Raw genomic sequence first — 14,772 nt, forward strand, 5'->3', positions numbered from 1 at the left:
CTGTTGGAGATCGGCATGGCACGAGCACTTGCTCAAGGGTAAGGGAGCACTACCGGGTTGGGAGGGCTTTGGCCAGGCTGGAATCAGAGCTGGCTCTGTGCCCGGGACTACACAGACGCAAACGTGTTTGTGGAGGAATGACACAGGTTTATTATTTATGCTAAAGGAGCAATGAGGTGCCCCAGGCAGCAGGCAGTTGTGCTAGGAACCAATCTGTGCCCTGGCCCGTGAATAATCCAGATTAATTGAGGAAGTGTCTCTCTCCCCCCAGAAAGCCTGTGACCACACGTGATTTAAGGGATCTGCTAGGAGTGAAACCTAAATCTCCTGTGTCGCAGGGCTTGCCCTTTCTTTCACTGGGTATACGAGGGCAGGTCTCAGCAATATGTTAAAGAGTTACTGTTCCAAATAGGGAAATATCTCTTTCATGGTTGATTTGAACAGGATACAGAGAAGTGGACTGAGTTATAGTGCAGACTGATGCATAGAAAACCACTCAAGAAAAGGGCCGGGCATTGGCAGTGTGATCCCACTAGGTCTCTCTGACAGAAAGGTCATCAGCTCTTTACAAACCACTGCTCATGTTAGACTGAGCCACTGCCGGTGGTGTGTCGGGATGATGGGTGAGAGGGATAAGTGAGGAGAACAAAAAGGGAATTAGAGGGATGGAAGCAGGAAGGAGCAATCTTTCAGGCTGCAGCCACCCTGCGGACAGAGCCGTGGTCATCACTGTGCTGGGGTATAGGAAGCAGGTGTCATCCGTTTTCCTTAAGCAGTCAGTTGTGAAGGCTTTCTGATTGATTGTCTGGTTGCCTGCACTGCTTGTCCATAAAAGTAATAGACTTTATATACCTAGATCAGCTGGGCTGCTGCATGCAAACACCTGCCTTGATTTATCTGCCCCTAAAGCTATTACTGTCCAGTGTCCTTGACTTGACCTTCCCCAGGTGGTTAAGCCTTCCCTGGATGAGATCTCCCCCAGTGATGTTCTCCCTTTTCTCTTACAGTCAGATATCGGGTTCGGGAAGCTGGAAACCTATGTTAAACTGGACAAACTGGGAGAGGTAAGGAGAGTCTGGAACCCCTGCAAAGATTTAAATTTAAGTTAGAAGGACAGCTTAAAGTGCAAAGGACAGACTCCAGCAAAGTTTCTTCAATATCTAGGACTCTTTAGACCAAGTCTTTCTGTGGACTTCAGACATGACCCTTTAGCTTCAAATTATCCTTCCTGCAAATGGTGTGAACTATATCAGCATTGTGCCATCCTGATAAACAGTGTTCATGACCTGTATTTTGTCTCTCTCTCCCAGGGCACTTATGCCACTGTCTTCAAGGGGCGCAGCAAGCTGACAGAAAATCTTGTTGCACTGAAGGAGATCCGCCTGGAGCATGAGGAAGGGGCACCTTGCACAGCCATTCGGGAAGGTGAGAGGCAGGAGGGGCTTTACAGATAAGGTTCAGATTAGATCACAGACCTAATGAGCAGCGCCAGGTCACAGGCTGATGGGGACTGGTGATGTTGGTGGCCATTTATATCTGCAGTTGTGCAGAGGGCAATCAGCATGCACCGAGGTCCTGGCTGCCTGAACCTGCCATCTCCTTTCCTTCCAGTGTCCCTGCTGAAAAACCTGAAGCATGCCAACATCGTGACCTTGCACGACATCATCCACACAGAGCGTTCCCTCACCCTCGTCTTCGAGTACCTGGTGGGTCTGGGGGGCTCACTGTGGGAAGTGGGGGAAGGCTGCACTCCTGTGGGTGGGCTGGACTCTTCTACTGAAACAGAGCTGGGCTTGGGTACAGGGAAGGTTTGTCCAGCAAGGGGGACAGAGGGAAAGAGGTTGATGGGTGCTTCTCGTTGCAGGACAATGACCTCAAACAGTACCTGGATAACTGTGGGAGCCTGATGAGCATGCACAATGTGAAGGTAAGACTGGGACCTGTACCCCTGCCTCTCACCTAGGGAGAGGTGGGAGCTGCAGGGAACTCACTCGAGTGCGTCCCAGGACATCACAGAGCTGGGATGAGGCTCAGATACCCATTCTCTCTTCATTTCAGCCCTCCTTTCACAAGAGCTTTCTTTGACCTTTCTCAGCAGGCTCTGATGTTCCACCAGCTTTTCTTAAGCTACAGCTTAAATAAATTTGAATAAAATAATCCACCTTAAATAAAATTACTGTGTGGGCAGACTTTGTTCAGCCCTTTTTCGGCATTGTTGGTCATGGGCTTGAACACTTGTCTACCACGCATTTCATCCCAGGCCAACTTCAAGCACCTTACCTGTCCGCAAGTTCTACAGTTCTTGAGACAGGCTCACTTTTGATGCCTGCACCCCAATGCTAAGCGCCAGTTCCTTCTTCCTGCCTGCAGATCTTCATGTTCCAGCTGCTGCGTGGCCTGTCTTATTGTCATGGAAGAAAGATCCTGCACCGAGACCTCAAACCCCAGAACCTCCTCATCAATGAAAGAGGAGAGCTCAAGCTGGCTGACTTCGGTAGGTAGGGCAGGGGAGAGGCAGAGGAGTTGTGGTCTCTTTGGGCAGGCCTGTGTGCAGCTGGCAGCAGTTTCATGCTCCCCTGGAGCAGGGAGGGACGTGGGGGTCCCCCATAAGCAGCTTGGGACACAGCTCTCCTGCAGCAGTGTTGCATGTGCTCTGAAGCTGGAATCTGCATGGCAGCTATATGCTCCACCCAGCTGAGTTTGAAGCATCTCTGCATGAGCACAGCCACTTGCTTTATGGCCTTGCCTGCCTTGTTCTGCCTCTCTGGGGAGAATGCAGCATTGCAACAAGGTGCAGCTGGATATAGCTCCTTGATGCACATCCATTTCATTCTCAGGACTTGCCAGAGCGAAGTCAGTCCCTACAAAAACATATTCTAATGAGGTGGTCACGCTGTGGTACCGGCCCCCAGATGTCCTGCTAGGATCTACCGAATATTCCACACCCATCGATATGTGGTAAGCCACAGTGCCTGTCTGCAGGACAAGACGGGGAAGAGGTGAACCTCCAAATTAAGATCCCCAGAGTCTCCAAGACAGTGGGTTGGGCATTGCCTTTCATCTGCCTGTGCAGCAGCCTATGTGCCGACAGTGTTGTGTTGGTAGTTAAAATAGAGTTGTCTGTCTGTCCCAGATGCCATGCTGCTTTTTGTGTCCCATGGGTCTCAAGATCTTGGGAGCACACTTCGCAAGGCAGGGGGTAAATGGTTATGTGTAACAGTGGAGGGAGGTGGCTCTTGGAGCTGATTTCTGTCACCCGGCACCCTAGCAGTTAGCTGGGGCCCTAGGATCCCATCCAGCCCTTGCTAAGGGGCGATGGGACGTTCATGGGGCTTCTCCCCCGCTAATGCTCTGTTGCTTCTTTAGGGGTGTGGGCTGCATACACTATGAGATGGTTACTGGACGGCCCATGTTCCCTGGCTCCACAGTGAAAGAAGAGCTGCATTTAATCTTCAGGCTGCTGGGTGAGTTTTCTGCTGTCTCCCAAATCCCCACTTGAGGGCAGTGGCTGACTGCAGATATTGTGAAAAAGAGCCACCTCGGGTGTCTGGACAGAGCCTGTTGGCAAAGCAGAGCGGGATGGGCTGGGGTGGGGTGGGCAGAGCTGGACCCAGGCTGCCCAGCATCCCCGCACCAGGCTTGCAGCCAGCCGAGCTCTCAGGGCTGCTGCCCCACAGGATGTGCTAGCAAGTCTAAACCTGCTGATGAAGTTCATGCTCTCTGTCCTGCCTTCTCCTTGGGAGAGGTGGACACTAGCACCTGTTCTTACATCTATGAAGCTGTTCTCTCTAGACCAAATGAATATGACAGGTTTTTCTCTCTCCCCCTCTCAGGAACCCCAACAGAAGATACCTGGCCTGGAATAACATCCAGCGAGGAGTTTAAGGCTTACAATTTCACGCAGTACCGAGCCCAGCCGTTAATAAATCACGCCCCAAGGTACCTTACTGAGCAGAGACACATAAGGCATGGTAGGCTTGCGCTGGTCTTAAATGGGAGCCTGAGGAGACCAGTTTCATTTCTGCATTGCAGTGCTGGCAGCCCCTGAATGAAGTTGTGCACTGGAGGTCCCTTGCATTAACTATTGCAATGTCTCAGGAGTGTGATAATGCTTCACTGTTTATTTCTTCCTTCTCTCAGGCTGGACTCAGAAGGCATTGACTTGCTGATGAACCTCCTTCTGGTAAGTGCTAGAGCAGTCTGAGTGGATGGCAATGGGATTTGTTGAAGTGAGCTACCCTGGCTGACCTCACACTGATTTTGGATCCAGGCAGAGGAGGGGCTGTGACCACAGAATAAGCAATGGTCCTATGGTTATGGCCACACAGATGCTATCCCAAACCACCTCCTGTTTTCCCACCATCTGACCTGCCCTGAATTCAAACCTCTGGAGACATGCATCTGTCTCCTTGTGAGTTTATGCTCTGGTTGACCAGAGCCCTGGATGGTGCATGCCCATGGCCACACAGCGTATGTAGTTCCTTGTGCACGTACAGATGGCACCCTCAATTGCCTGCGCACCCCCAATTGCCTGCGCACCCCCATGGTGCAATTTCATGGGTGACATTCTCACCCATGTAGCATATGAAATTGCTTGGGCACACACCGAGCACAGTACTTAACCTACGCATACAAAGGTGAACAGATGTGCACACGGTGTACAGATGTGCACACACCCTGGGCAGGGCCTCTGTGCCCACTGAATGCCTTCTCACACATGCACACTGTACATGATTTCCTTTCTCTGGGGCTCTGTGCAGTACGAAGCCAAAAGCCGGATTTCAGCGGAGGCAGCTCTGCGGCATGCTTACTTCAAGAGCCTTGGGGAACGGGTACACCTCCTCCCTGACAGTAAGTGTGTACACCGTCCTGTTGCCTGGGGGATGTGGAGCAAAGAGCTTCTTTGCAAACTAAGAGGGGTGCTTTGCAGCTAGGTCTCCTTGGATGCCTCTTGTCCGTGTTCGCTCAGGGGAAGTGAGTGCTTCTGCAGCACGGTGGGGTGGGGGTCTGGGGACTGTGAGAGCAAGAAACAGAGTTTTGGGTATGATGGGCCAGGATGGTGTGGTCCGTCTTGGCTCTGGGTTTGCAGACTGCTGCTGGCTCAGCCAGCTGGATTGGCTTCTCTCTCTCTGTCCCCTCTGCCTAGATGTCTCCATCTTCTCCCTGAAGGAGATCCAGCTTCAAAAGGACCCGGGCTACCGAGGCTCAGCCTTTCAGCAGTCAGGTAGGACTGGGGAAAATGATGCTGACTTCCTCTCACAGATGGGCTGAGAGGCAGCCTGCAGAGGTACCATACAGGCAATGGGGTTACTCCCTGCCAGTACCTGTGTAAGAAAAAGACAAACCTGATCCCTGCTTCCTGCTTTAGTCCACAACAGCCCCAAGTTACCCCGGGGCATCCTGACTTGTCACCTGCAGTTGCACCAAAGTCACATCTAGGTGCTGTGAGGCACCATCCCAGAAGCAATGCTGTGGTCCAGGTCCTCGCATGGGATGTGTCTCTGCAAAGCATCGCTCACTGTCACGGGCCTCTTTGACCCATCTCTCTCTCTCTTCCTCAGCCCGAGGGAAGAACAGGAGGCAGAGTATATTTTAAACCTGGATCTCATGTTCCCCTTGTCGCCATGGAGATCAAAGCACTGAGAAAGGAGACAGCAACACGCTCCCACCTGACCCATCGCAGAATTATTGACTCGAGCAGGACGATGCTGAAGCACCCTTGGCCGCAGGCTCTCTTCTGCTCATCCCCACAACCCTCTCCCCACCACCCTTCAGCTCCTGGCAGCTGTTGTCAAAAGAGCCGCGGCCTTCCTCCCCTCTTGTTTTCCTGTTGCACCCATCAGACAAGAGCTGCTACCCTCTGTGTGGGTGCTTTAGAGATTAGTTGCCCTGGGCATTGCCCTGAGCTCAGGGTGCGTGCTGGCCCTGAGGGAACCCGCTTGCTGCGCTCAGGGAGGTGAGCCGGAGGCAGGGAGGTTTTGTGAGCAGAGGGTGGTATCTCCAAGAGCTGGGCAGTGGCCAGGTCATGGTACATTGTGTCTGTCCCAGTGGCATTTCTGGCAACGTACTTTTGCTCAGACAACCTGCTCTGCACTCTCTGTCTCCTGGGGAGACACTTTGCAGCCACCTTAGGAGTTGGGGGCATGACCCAGACAGGCACTGGGGAGACTGAAACACAAAAAATGGGGTAGCCCTCCCTCATTTTCCCTTGCCCCTGCCTACATAACCCTTTTTCTCTCCTTATCTCTGGACCTGAATCCTGACTGAAGGATGGAGTGGTTGGGAGGAAGGGGGTTCCTGTTGCTTCCCCCAACATCTCCCGCTCCTGGCCAGCATTGCATTTCTAAATTTGGTCAGCCGGCTGGTCTCCAGAGGCATCTCTAGCTGAGAATGAGGGCTCGGTTAGCCTGCCTGGGATGCAGGATGCCTGTTGGTACAGCTGTGCAGAAGCAGGGCCAAACACGCACACCGGGTTCGCGCTGGTTTCCGTTGCCGCGCTGAGCCCTTCGTTCAGCCTTTTCCAAGGCACTGATGGAGCAGCCCATTTCTCATCCCCGGAGCCTGCCGCCCTGCTAGCCCACGACCGTCTCCGCTGTTGTCATGAGGGAAAGGATGCAACTCCCAGACAGCATCTCAGGAGCGTATGAACTGTTCTTCCCACCTAGCCATCTCTGAGCTCCGTGCATGATGTGGCAGAGCCTGAGCCACTCAGCCTCGCCGTACCAAAGTGTTGCGCACACCCACCTCAGTGCATTTCTACCTAGAGGAAGGGGGAGAGGTGCCAAACCTCCCACAGCTCAGCTGTGGGACCAGAAATAGACCCAGAGCGAAGCAGAAGGCATGCCTCAAACCTCTTCACATGGCCTCTACATCACTGAAATCCTTTTGTACCGAACGCCAGATCATACCAGCCCTGACTCAGATACATGCAGTGGGACTGAAGTGCATGCTTAGATCTGAACGTGCTTTGCTGGCTGAGGACTATTTCTGGTGCATTTTCCCCTCTGTACGTTTCAGGAACATGCCAAATCCAGGGCGAAGAGGCCCTGCTTAACCTCTCCCTCACAACTTACAGTCTGAAACGTCTTCAAGTATGAGTGTGTTGCGGGAAGTCCTTCTTCTGTATAATATTCACATCTCTTTCTTGCCTCTCCTGGATGACTGCTCCTCTCACTCGTCACTCCTCCAGCCCTGGGAAGTGGCTGGGAGTCCCTTGACATGACAGGCGCTGTGACCCTGTCAGTGGAAGTAGGATTGGCAGGAAATGCCAATGTGTTAACCCAGCCCGTACAGCTCCCAGCCTGGGAGGCGTTGCTCAGGGGATGGTAACCCTCCATGCCTTTGCTTTCCTAGTGAGCAGGGAGCTAGAGCCCCCTTTTTCCACGTGGCACTTCTGTGATTCTCTGAAAATGCAAAGTGTGAGGATAACCCAGGAGATCCCAAAGTTCCTCAAAGCTTCGGGAGGCGACTCTTCCCTGTGCCAGTGCTGAGTGCGACGCGCCATCCGAGTTTCTCCCATCAGACCAAAGCTGTTAAGTCGGGCTTGTCCTAGACAAGCATCCAGACGTCTGCATTGTTTGAGGTTTGCCCATCCCTGCTCAGTTCCTTTGTCGGTATGTCCAGTGTACAGCAGGCTGAATAGTTCATTAATTGTTTCCATTTGATAGGGGAGAGCATGAATAGCTATCAGCCACCAGTGACGCATTCCACCCTGATACAGGCACATGTAAAGGGTGGTATTTTGCCTGGTTTCATATGGCCTGCTTCTGCTGCATGGGGCTTTTTAAAAGAGCATAAGTGAGGGAGGTTCACAAAGGGAGGTGTTGGCTGGAGTAAGCCTGAAGTCTCACATCGTCATCTTTTCTTTCACAAAGGCATTTTATGCAGGAATTTCCTTGGCCTAGTGGGGATCTGTGCAGCAGAGTTGCACTTTCCAGGGCAGCCAGCTCCTGTCACGAGTTAGCAGCTCAGCTCCCAGAGGCTCCTGCTCCCGCGTGGCAGCGTGCTCAGGTACCGGTGGTGACCAGCGCTGCTGTGCTCAGGGGCCAGCGATGGGTGAGCACAGATCGGACACGGGGAGCAGGAAACCACTCCACCCGCTCTGGGGAACACCCTTTCAGGATGTCTTCAGCCTGCCTTTGTCTGGTTTTCTTTCCTGGTTTTACCAGCCCCATGCTCCGAGATTGCCTTGGCCAGAAGGAGCCACGTGCACTGGGGCATGGGGTGCCCAGCTGAGCCTTTCTAGTTTCCTGCTGGGAGGATGGAGGGGTTGTTTCAGCTCTGGGGGACTTGTAGGTGGTGCAGAGCTGTCTGCAGGCATGTGAGGGGAGACAGGGACTCTTGCTACCTGCTCCCCTAGAGCTCCTGGAGGTGGCAAGAGCTGAGCACCTTGAAGTCAATCCCACTAGGTCTGGTGTGGTTTCGGTTCTCCCCATCGGACAGCTCTTGCTCCTGAAAGGCAAGGTCACCTCCTGAAACAGCATCACGATACTGGGGGAAAAGGTTGGAGAAAAGACCTAGCAATGACCGTGTAGACAGCACTGCTTTGCCCATGATCAGATAGCATACAGAAAGGCCCTGCTAGTTGCTGTTTATTCTTTCATAGCCTTTGCCTTTTCTCCTACAAATCCTTCCTGAAGGAGATCTTTACGCAGAGGCACTATTATTTATTAGCCCTATGCGCTACTAACAGCCTGAATTTAAGATAACCCCTTTTGTTCCACTGCATTTGGTGGATATTTGATTCCTATTCAGGAGAGCGATAGTGTGTGTAAATATTTGGCACCCCACTGAGCAAGGTTTGATTTATAAGCTCCTGTTGCTTCTGCACTTGCACGTGTTGGCTGGCAGAGCCCCGAGTGTGTGATCTCCAGGCTCCCGTGGCACGCAGCCCGCAAAAGCCTTCCCCACTGCCAAGAAACGAGCTGCCCGTTCGCAGCAATTAGCACTCGGGGCCAGACCCCCTTCTCCCACTCCTGGCTGTTGTTACCGTCCTGCTGAAGACTGTGGAGCCTGGAGTAGGTTTATGAGGACAAAGACCCCCCCCCCCTCAAATGCTGAGGTGTCCAAAGGGTTTGCAAAAGCTCCCAAGCAGAGAGGTGCCCCCATCGTCCATGCCGTTGAAAACTGAACGAGGAGCTCACAAGCTTGCCGAGGCGCCTGGACGCTGTTGTAGCTCTGGCCAGAGGTCTTGCTCTCTGCCTCCTTCGGCAGCTGGCGGTGCAGGCTTTTCTGAGTATTTGGAGCACTAGATGGTTCCAAATTTGGGTTTTTAAAGTAGCACTAATGAAAACGTTGGGAATTTATGTGGCGCTCTGGAACTTTTTTTCATTTTGTAGGGGCTCCATCAACACTTTCGCTAAGCAGCTGACACTTTTTCACAGATTGGGAGATTTGACAAAAAGAAATTATTGCTTTGTCTTCCAGATGTTTTTCTTGCAATTTTTATTTTTGCCAGTTCTGGTGGAAAATGGAATATTGGATGTGCCCTCAGGAAGGGCTGTATTCTTTCATCTCTCCAGCTGATAGCTAGTTAAAGAAATTTAAGTAAAGTAATGTCAATAGCCAGGTCTGTGTTATGGGACAACAATAAAACTTTACAGGCAGTTATTTCATTTCACTCTCTCCATACACATACGCACACGCCTTTCCTGGCCCAGCCCGTTGCCAGGTCTATGTTAAGATTTTAAATAACAAAACTACATTGTATCTTGGAAACGAAGGAGATGATAGGTGTTTTTTTTCCCTTTCCCTTATACATGGTAAAAAAAAAAAAAAATAGAAGACCATTTTCCCAAGTTTCCCAAATGTTTGCTTTTATTTGTTTGTTTGTTTTCTCAGGACTTATCTTCAGTCAGAAATTAGGCCGTCATAAAACAGGAACCCAGAGCTCCCAGGATCAGGCTAGGAACAGACAGGTGGGAAGACATCGGAGAAATAGTCTAGCCCACTAGGCAGAATAACATCCACAGGTTTAGTGGGTTTAGCGTGCGTGTGTCAGCGTACAGGGAAGAGGCTGGACCTGGGGGTGGGAGCCTGCAGTCGGGTTGTGACGAAAGTGGACCAGACTTTCCATAGCAGACTCCAATGCAGAGAGATGCATTTTTGTATAAACCCACAGCAAGTAATGGCTTATTTACAGTGGCCCTTCCTGTGAACCTCACCTGGCGCATGGGAAGTGTCTACTTGGTACGTGCTGAATCTGTGCCCCCATCGGTTAACCAGAGACTGTGGCCGGCAGCCAGTGCGACGACCCTCCTCGCCTTACGTGGCCAGACTCTGCTCACTTTCACCAGTGTAAATCTGGCATCTTGAATCCACGCGAGTCTGGATTTGCTCAGAGTGCAGAGCAGGAGATGGCTGAGGGGTCCTGCAAGGGCTGTCAGGTCTGTATGAGAACGAGGGTTAAGAGTGACATTGTCTTGCATGCCAAAAGTCATGGATCTCTGCCTGACCAGATTGCTCTAGCTATGCTGTACCTCTGTTGTGTTTCTCTACTCTCAAGTCTTACATGAAATGCGTTTTGATGTCCCTTTAGCACGCCCCACTAGCAACGTCTTGGGTTAATAGGCACAAAAACTGAGAGACCCACTTTCTGGTTTCTTCATTGCCTTCTTTCATCCTAAGCATCATACTTGTCCTACAGCAGGAAAAATATATCCAAGTGGCCAGGATACACATACTGTGAATGTTTTCTGGTGTGATTCATTTGCAGAATACCAATAATGTATTTAACTAGCATTGTGCAAACAAAAGATGCATTTTAAAAGAAATGATTTTAGAGATTTATTCCAAAAGAAGCAATGATTTTTTTTTATAGAAAGTTTTTCTGGAATAAATGGAAAGATACAAAACAAGAATAAAAGATTGTGTCCATCCATCAACCTGTGTCTGAATGTTTTATAAAAATATTTCAATTTTTGTATTTCAGATCTTACATGGACTATTTTGTGGATGTGCTCATTTTCTTGCTAAGGCTAATATTACAAATGTATTTTGAATGCTCCGAAGCCCAGACTGGAAAATAAACTTCATTGAATACAGGACAGTTTTGTGCAGGATATAATTTTTCTCTTTTCTTTTTCGGTAGGAGAAGGATCCAGTTTGTTTTTGAATTTCAAATAGGTAAAACAAGCCTCGGGAGTGCTGGTCCCTTCCCCGGCAAGTTGCTTTGCTGTGGGGTCTGCAGGCGAGGAAGGCTGCTCGGACCTTAAAAGGGGAAGTTCTTTCCTGGGAAGTTGTTTCCCCACCGTGGTTTTTCTGTGCTTTTCAGGAAAACCCTTTTATTTTCCTTTATAAAAGACTTCAGGCTCCTCCTGGGCAAGGCCAATGTGAGCTGCTCTGCAGGGACTGGCTCAGAGCAGAGTTGTTATGGTTTGAGGTTTGTGATTGAAATACTGCCTGGATAGGTGACTCGTAGGCTTCACAGCTGGAGAGTGTCTGGGAACCAGACACAGAAATACCTTGCTGCTGGCTTGTTTCTTCTCTGCTTTGCACCGTTGGCCTGAGTTTCTCCATATTGTCCTGCCCTGGGCTTTGCTATGGCCCTGCACTGTCCCTGAGAGAATCAAAAGTACTATGGGCTGCAGAGAAGAGGCAGCTTTCCGTATTGGTTCCTATCCAGGAGGTTTAAGCTCTTTGGTTGTGGTAAAACTCCCAGTCCAGACACAGAGTCAGCGTGGAAGGAGGTTCCCTCTACCTGATACAAGACCTCAGAAACTCGTATGCAGTAGGAAAACGTTTCTATCTTAACGCCTTAAACAAATATTGCCATAAGCCTATGGGGCAGATAAAGCGCAGAAGTGGTGTGTCCTGCCTGTGGCTGCAAACCGACTCAAGGGCAGAGCTGGGAAGGGGCAGGGGTGTCCCGTTCCTCGGGAGCCCTAGGAGCTAAGAGTCTCCTTGTGGTCAGAGCTATTGGTCTTCAAAGATTTCTGCTTTCTGTGCCATCAGGTAGTGCTGAAAAGAAACGCCAGCTACCCTGTCCAGGGGACCTGGGAAGAAGCAGAGGTGGACTATGAGGGGGACTTTGGGGGTTTTGGGGCCAGACCTCTGGTGTCAGCCAGCTGATGCTGGGTGGCTGGTTTAGAGGACGGGAAGGGGCAGTGCACTGCTTCCCTCCCCAGGCTCTGCCTCTGGTGAAAGCCCAGCCTGCATGAGTCACCTTCAGAGCCAGGCGGACACCGCGTGGGCAGATCCCCTGTGACAAGCTGTTTGTCAAACCAGTTCCTCCATCTGCCGCTCTCATTCCTGCAGTCGCGCTGCTGCAGCAGCGCCAGCATTGGGTCCAGAGGAATGCCGCCGAGCATCTCCACCCAGGGGCTCGCAGGAGTCCGGATGTCACCAGCTGCCCCAGTAGCCGTGACCTTTCTGCTCCCTGCCAGCGGCTCCATGTTCATTAGGGATGCCTCCTGCCTCGCAAGGATGCTCAAGTGACATCATTAACTGCTTCCTGGGTCTCTTAGCATATCTCTCTGCAAAGTGGGGATGCTATCTACTCTCCTCAATGAGACTAGTTGGGTGTTATTAAGTTACAGGTGTGTTTCAGGAGGCTCAGCCTGACTGTTTCACTGGCTGTCTTGCAGATCACAACCCTCCTGTGCAGCAGTTTTAGCGTGGTAAAGGAGGGAGCATATTGATTCCAGTTGAAATGAAGTGGGTGTGTTGAAAGGAATTATTTCAGATGGATGTTAGGAAAACATGTAGGTGAGCACTTCCTCCTTTTTGACAAGTGCTACAGGATCTGTAATAACTAGGCCAAGATCTCAGGATAACGTTTGACCTAGAGGTGGAGCCAGGCTTTCCAAATAAGGCAGCAGCGTGTTTTGAAACTCTTGCCCCCAACATACACGAGGTTAACAGCTCTCTAGCGTGCTGCTATTGCAGATGCCCGGCCCATTCAGGGCTGGATTGCTGAATGTGTTACATGCAGCCAAGAATAATTCAACCCATTGTTTGGAGAGGTTACACTGTGTTGTAAGAGTCATCACATCTTTTCTCAGTAAGGTTCAGTAAGGTGGTTATTTTCTTATCTGGTCAAACTTGCATAAAGGTGGTACTCTTGGGCTGAGCTGCAGCTATGGAAAGGCATTGGTCTTCCCATTTCCAAATGAACATGCAGCTCTTCAGCCCATCACATTGGCATGGGTGGCTGCTGGAATACCACGTCTTTATTTTTCAGGGTATCAGGCCAGACTTGCCCTCTATAGTCTCTGGGCAAAAGAGCGACACAGAATTAGCATCCGTGTGTGTGTCCCTAAAAGTTGCTAGAGAAAGAACAGGCTAAGGCATATCTCTGAGCAAGGCACAGGGAAAACAGCTTGACAGCATTTCATCCCCAAACCCCCAGCCACAGTTGCCAACCCAAATGCTGGCAAAAGCCTCAAAGAAGCATCTTCCCATTACCTGCTGTCCCAATCCCACCCATAGGCCCCAGAGCTCATGCCAAGGAAGACCTCCCAGAACACCAAGCCTCCCTGCGCCCTTTCTAGCTGGAGAGCTGGTAGCTCTGGTTTCTGCAGATACGGCTCAGTCCCGCACCAAGGCTGGGCTGTTGGAGAGTTCAGCCTAGAGATACTGAGTCACTTGCCCTCTTCTGGAAGGTTTGGCCAGAAGAGCAGGGTTGGCACAGATGCCTCTATACAGAGCTGCTCTCCGGTACCAGGGTACACTACAGGTTCTGCCACTTCCTCCTGCTCCTGTGCCCTTCTGTGCACGGACAACCGTCCCCCACCAAGGCTAGGTTGGTAAAGGAGAAAACACCCCCATGACCTGCCTTTGGTTCCCCGCTTTGTGGAGATTGAGCTAAGAGAAGTGATGCCAGTATCACAACAGCAAATCTGAATAAAATGGGGCTTCTGGGTTGAAGTGCTGTAAAGCAGTCACTGCAAACCAAGATCTATCATGTTAAATAGGTAATTGACCCACTGGCTGAAAAGATCAACCAGATATAATTGGAGTCTGTAAAAAAACAAAAACAAAAACCAAAAAAACCTGCTGTGCCACTTGCTGCACCAGGAAGAATGTGCGAGGGCACAGGAAGCAAAAGGAAGGTGCTTTTCAAATGTATGTTGGATCTTTTTGAGCAGCGTTGGCACACACAGGCTGACGCTGCTATCTGTAATCATGTGGCTCTGCTATTCATTCATTCATGATTTCACTTTGCAGTTTGCAGCAAGCACAAAAATGTGGGTGTTTAATTCATTACAAGTACAACATTGATTTCAGTTTGGAAAACTGCCTAAAGTGCCTCCTTGTGAAGCTAATTCTGGTATTGCACATACTCATAATCCTATGGCTTGCATTTTTATGAGCTACCTCTGAGGATCTGGGTTTCAGTATAAGGAGCCAGAATGGATCTGTGCGTTCTTATGCTGACTAACCCACCTACGCTTCATTTCTTATTTGCAAGCATATCTTGCATGATTTGTGCTATCCCTGACAAAATGACCTGATATTCCTGGAAGCAGTATACTGGCATTTTGGCCATTGCTTAGCAAAATGGGGGCCAGCTGTTGTAGCTGAGGTAGGGGCTGTATTAACAATTATAAACTTTGATGCTTAGATGCTGCCTTTTTATTGCGTGGATCCAATGAACTTAAAAAGGTGGGGAAAGCATCACGCAGCCATTTTATAGTTGGAGAAGTCAAGGCCCAGAGTGTCGGTGCTATCAAGTTATGGTGATGGAGTAACGGAAGCTGGGAGGAGGCTACAGGTCTCCTGACTCTCTGCCTGGTGCTCTAAAACTGGTCTTTGTCTGAGATGTAGTACATG

The 14,772-nt window shown here is 50.5% G+C and overlaps 1 protein-coding gene across 5 annotated transcripts in view; it reads left to right on the plus strand.

Moving 5' to 3' along the window:
• Window positions 1-10,883, plus strand: part of CDK18 (cyclin dependent kinase 18) — a 43,705-nt gene extending 32,822 nt beyond the window's left edge. For all 5 annotated transcript variants that reach the window (XM_068918269.1, XM_068918264.1, XM_068918266.1 and 2 more), the window contains 12 exons: window positions 1,008-1,064; window positions 1,311-1,425; window positions 1,612-1,706; window positions 1,865-1,927; window positions 2,371-2,494; window positions 2,838-2,958; window positions 3,367-3,464; window positions 3,834-3,939; window positions 4,141-4,183; window positions 4,761-4,851; window positions 5,147-5,224; window positions 5,562-10,883. In XM_068918269.1, the coding sequence (XP_068774370.1) occupies window positions 1,008-1,064; window positions 1,311-1,425; window positions 1,612-1,706; window positions 1,865-1,927; window positions 2,371-2,494; window positions 2,838-2,958; window positions 3,367-3,464; window positions 3,834-3,939; window positions 4,141-4,183; window positions 4,761-4,851; window positions 5,147-5,224; window positions 5,562-5,596 (1,026 nt within the window). In that variant the 3' untranslated portion in view covers window positions 5,597-10,883. The remainder of the gene's footprint in view (window positions 1-1,007; window positions 1,065-1,310; window positions 1,426-1,611; window positions 1,707-1,864; window positions 1,928-2,370; window positions 2,495-2,837; window positions 2,959-3,366; window positions 3,465-3,833; window positions 3,940-4,140; window positions 4,184-4,760; window positions 4,852-5,146; window positions 5,225-5,561) is intronic.
• The last annotated feature ends 3,889 nt before the right edge of the window (window positions 10,884-14,772 follow it).

The sequence above is a fragment of the Struthio camelus genome, chromosome 24 (assembly GCF_040807025.1).
Source record: "Struthio camelus isolate bStrCam1 chromosome 24, bStrCam1.hap1, whole genome shotgun sequence".
Taxonomy (NCBI): Eukaryota; Metazoa; Chordata; class Aves; order Struthioniformes; family Struthionidae; genus Struthio; species Struthio camelus.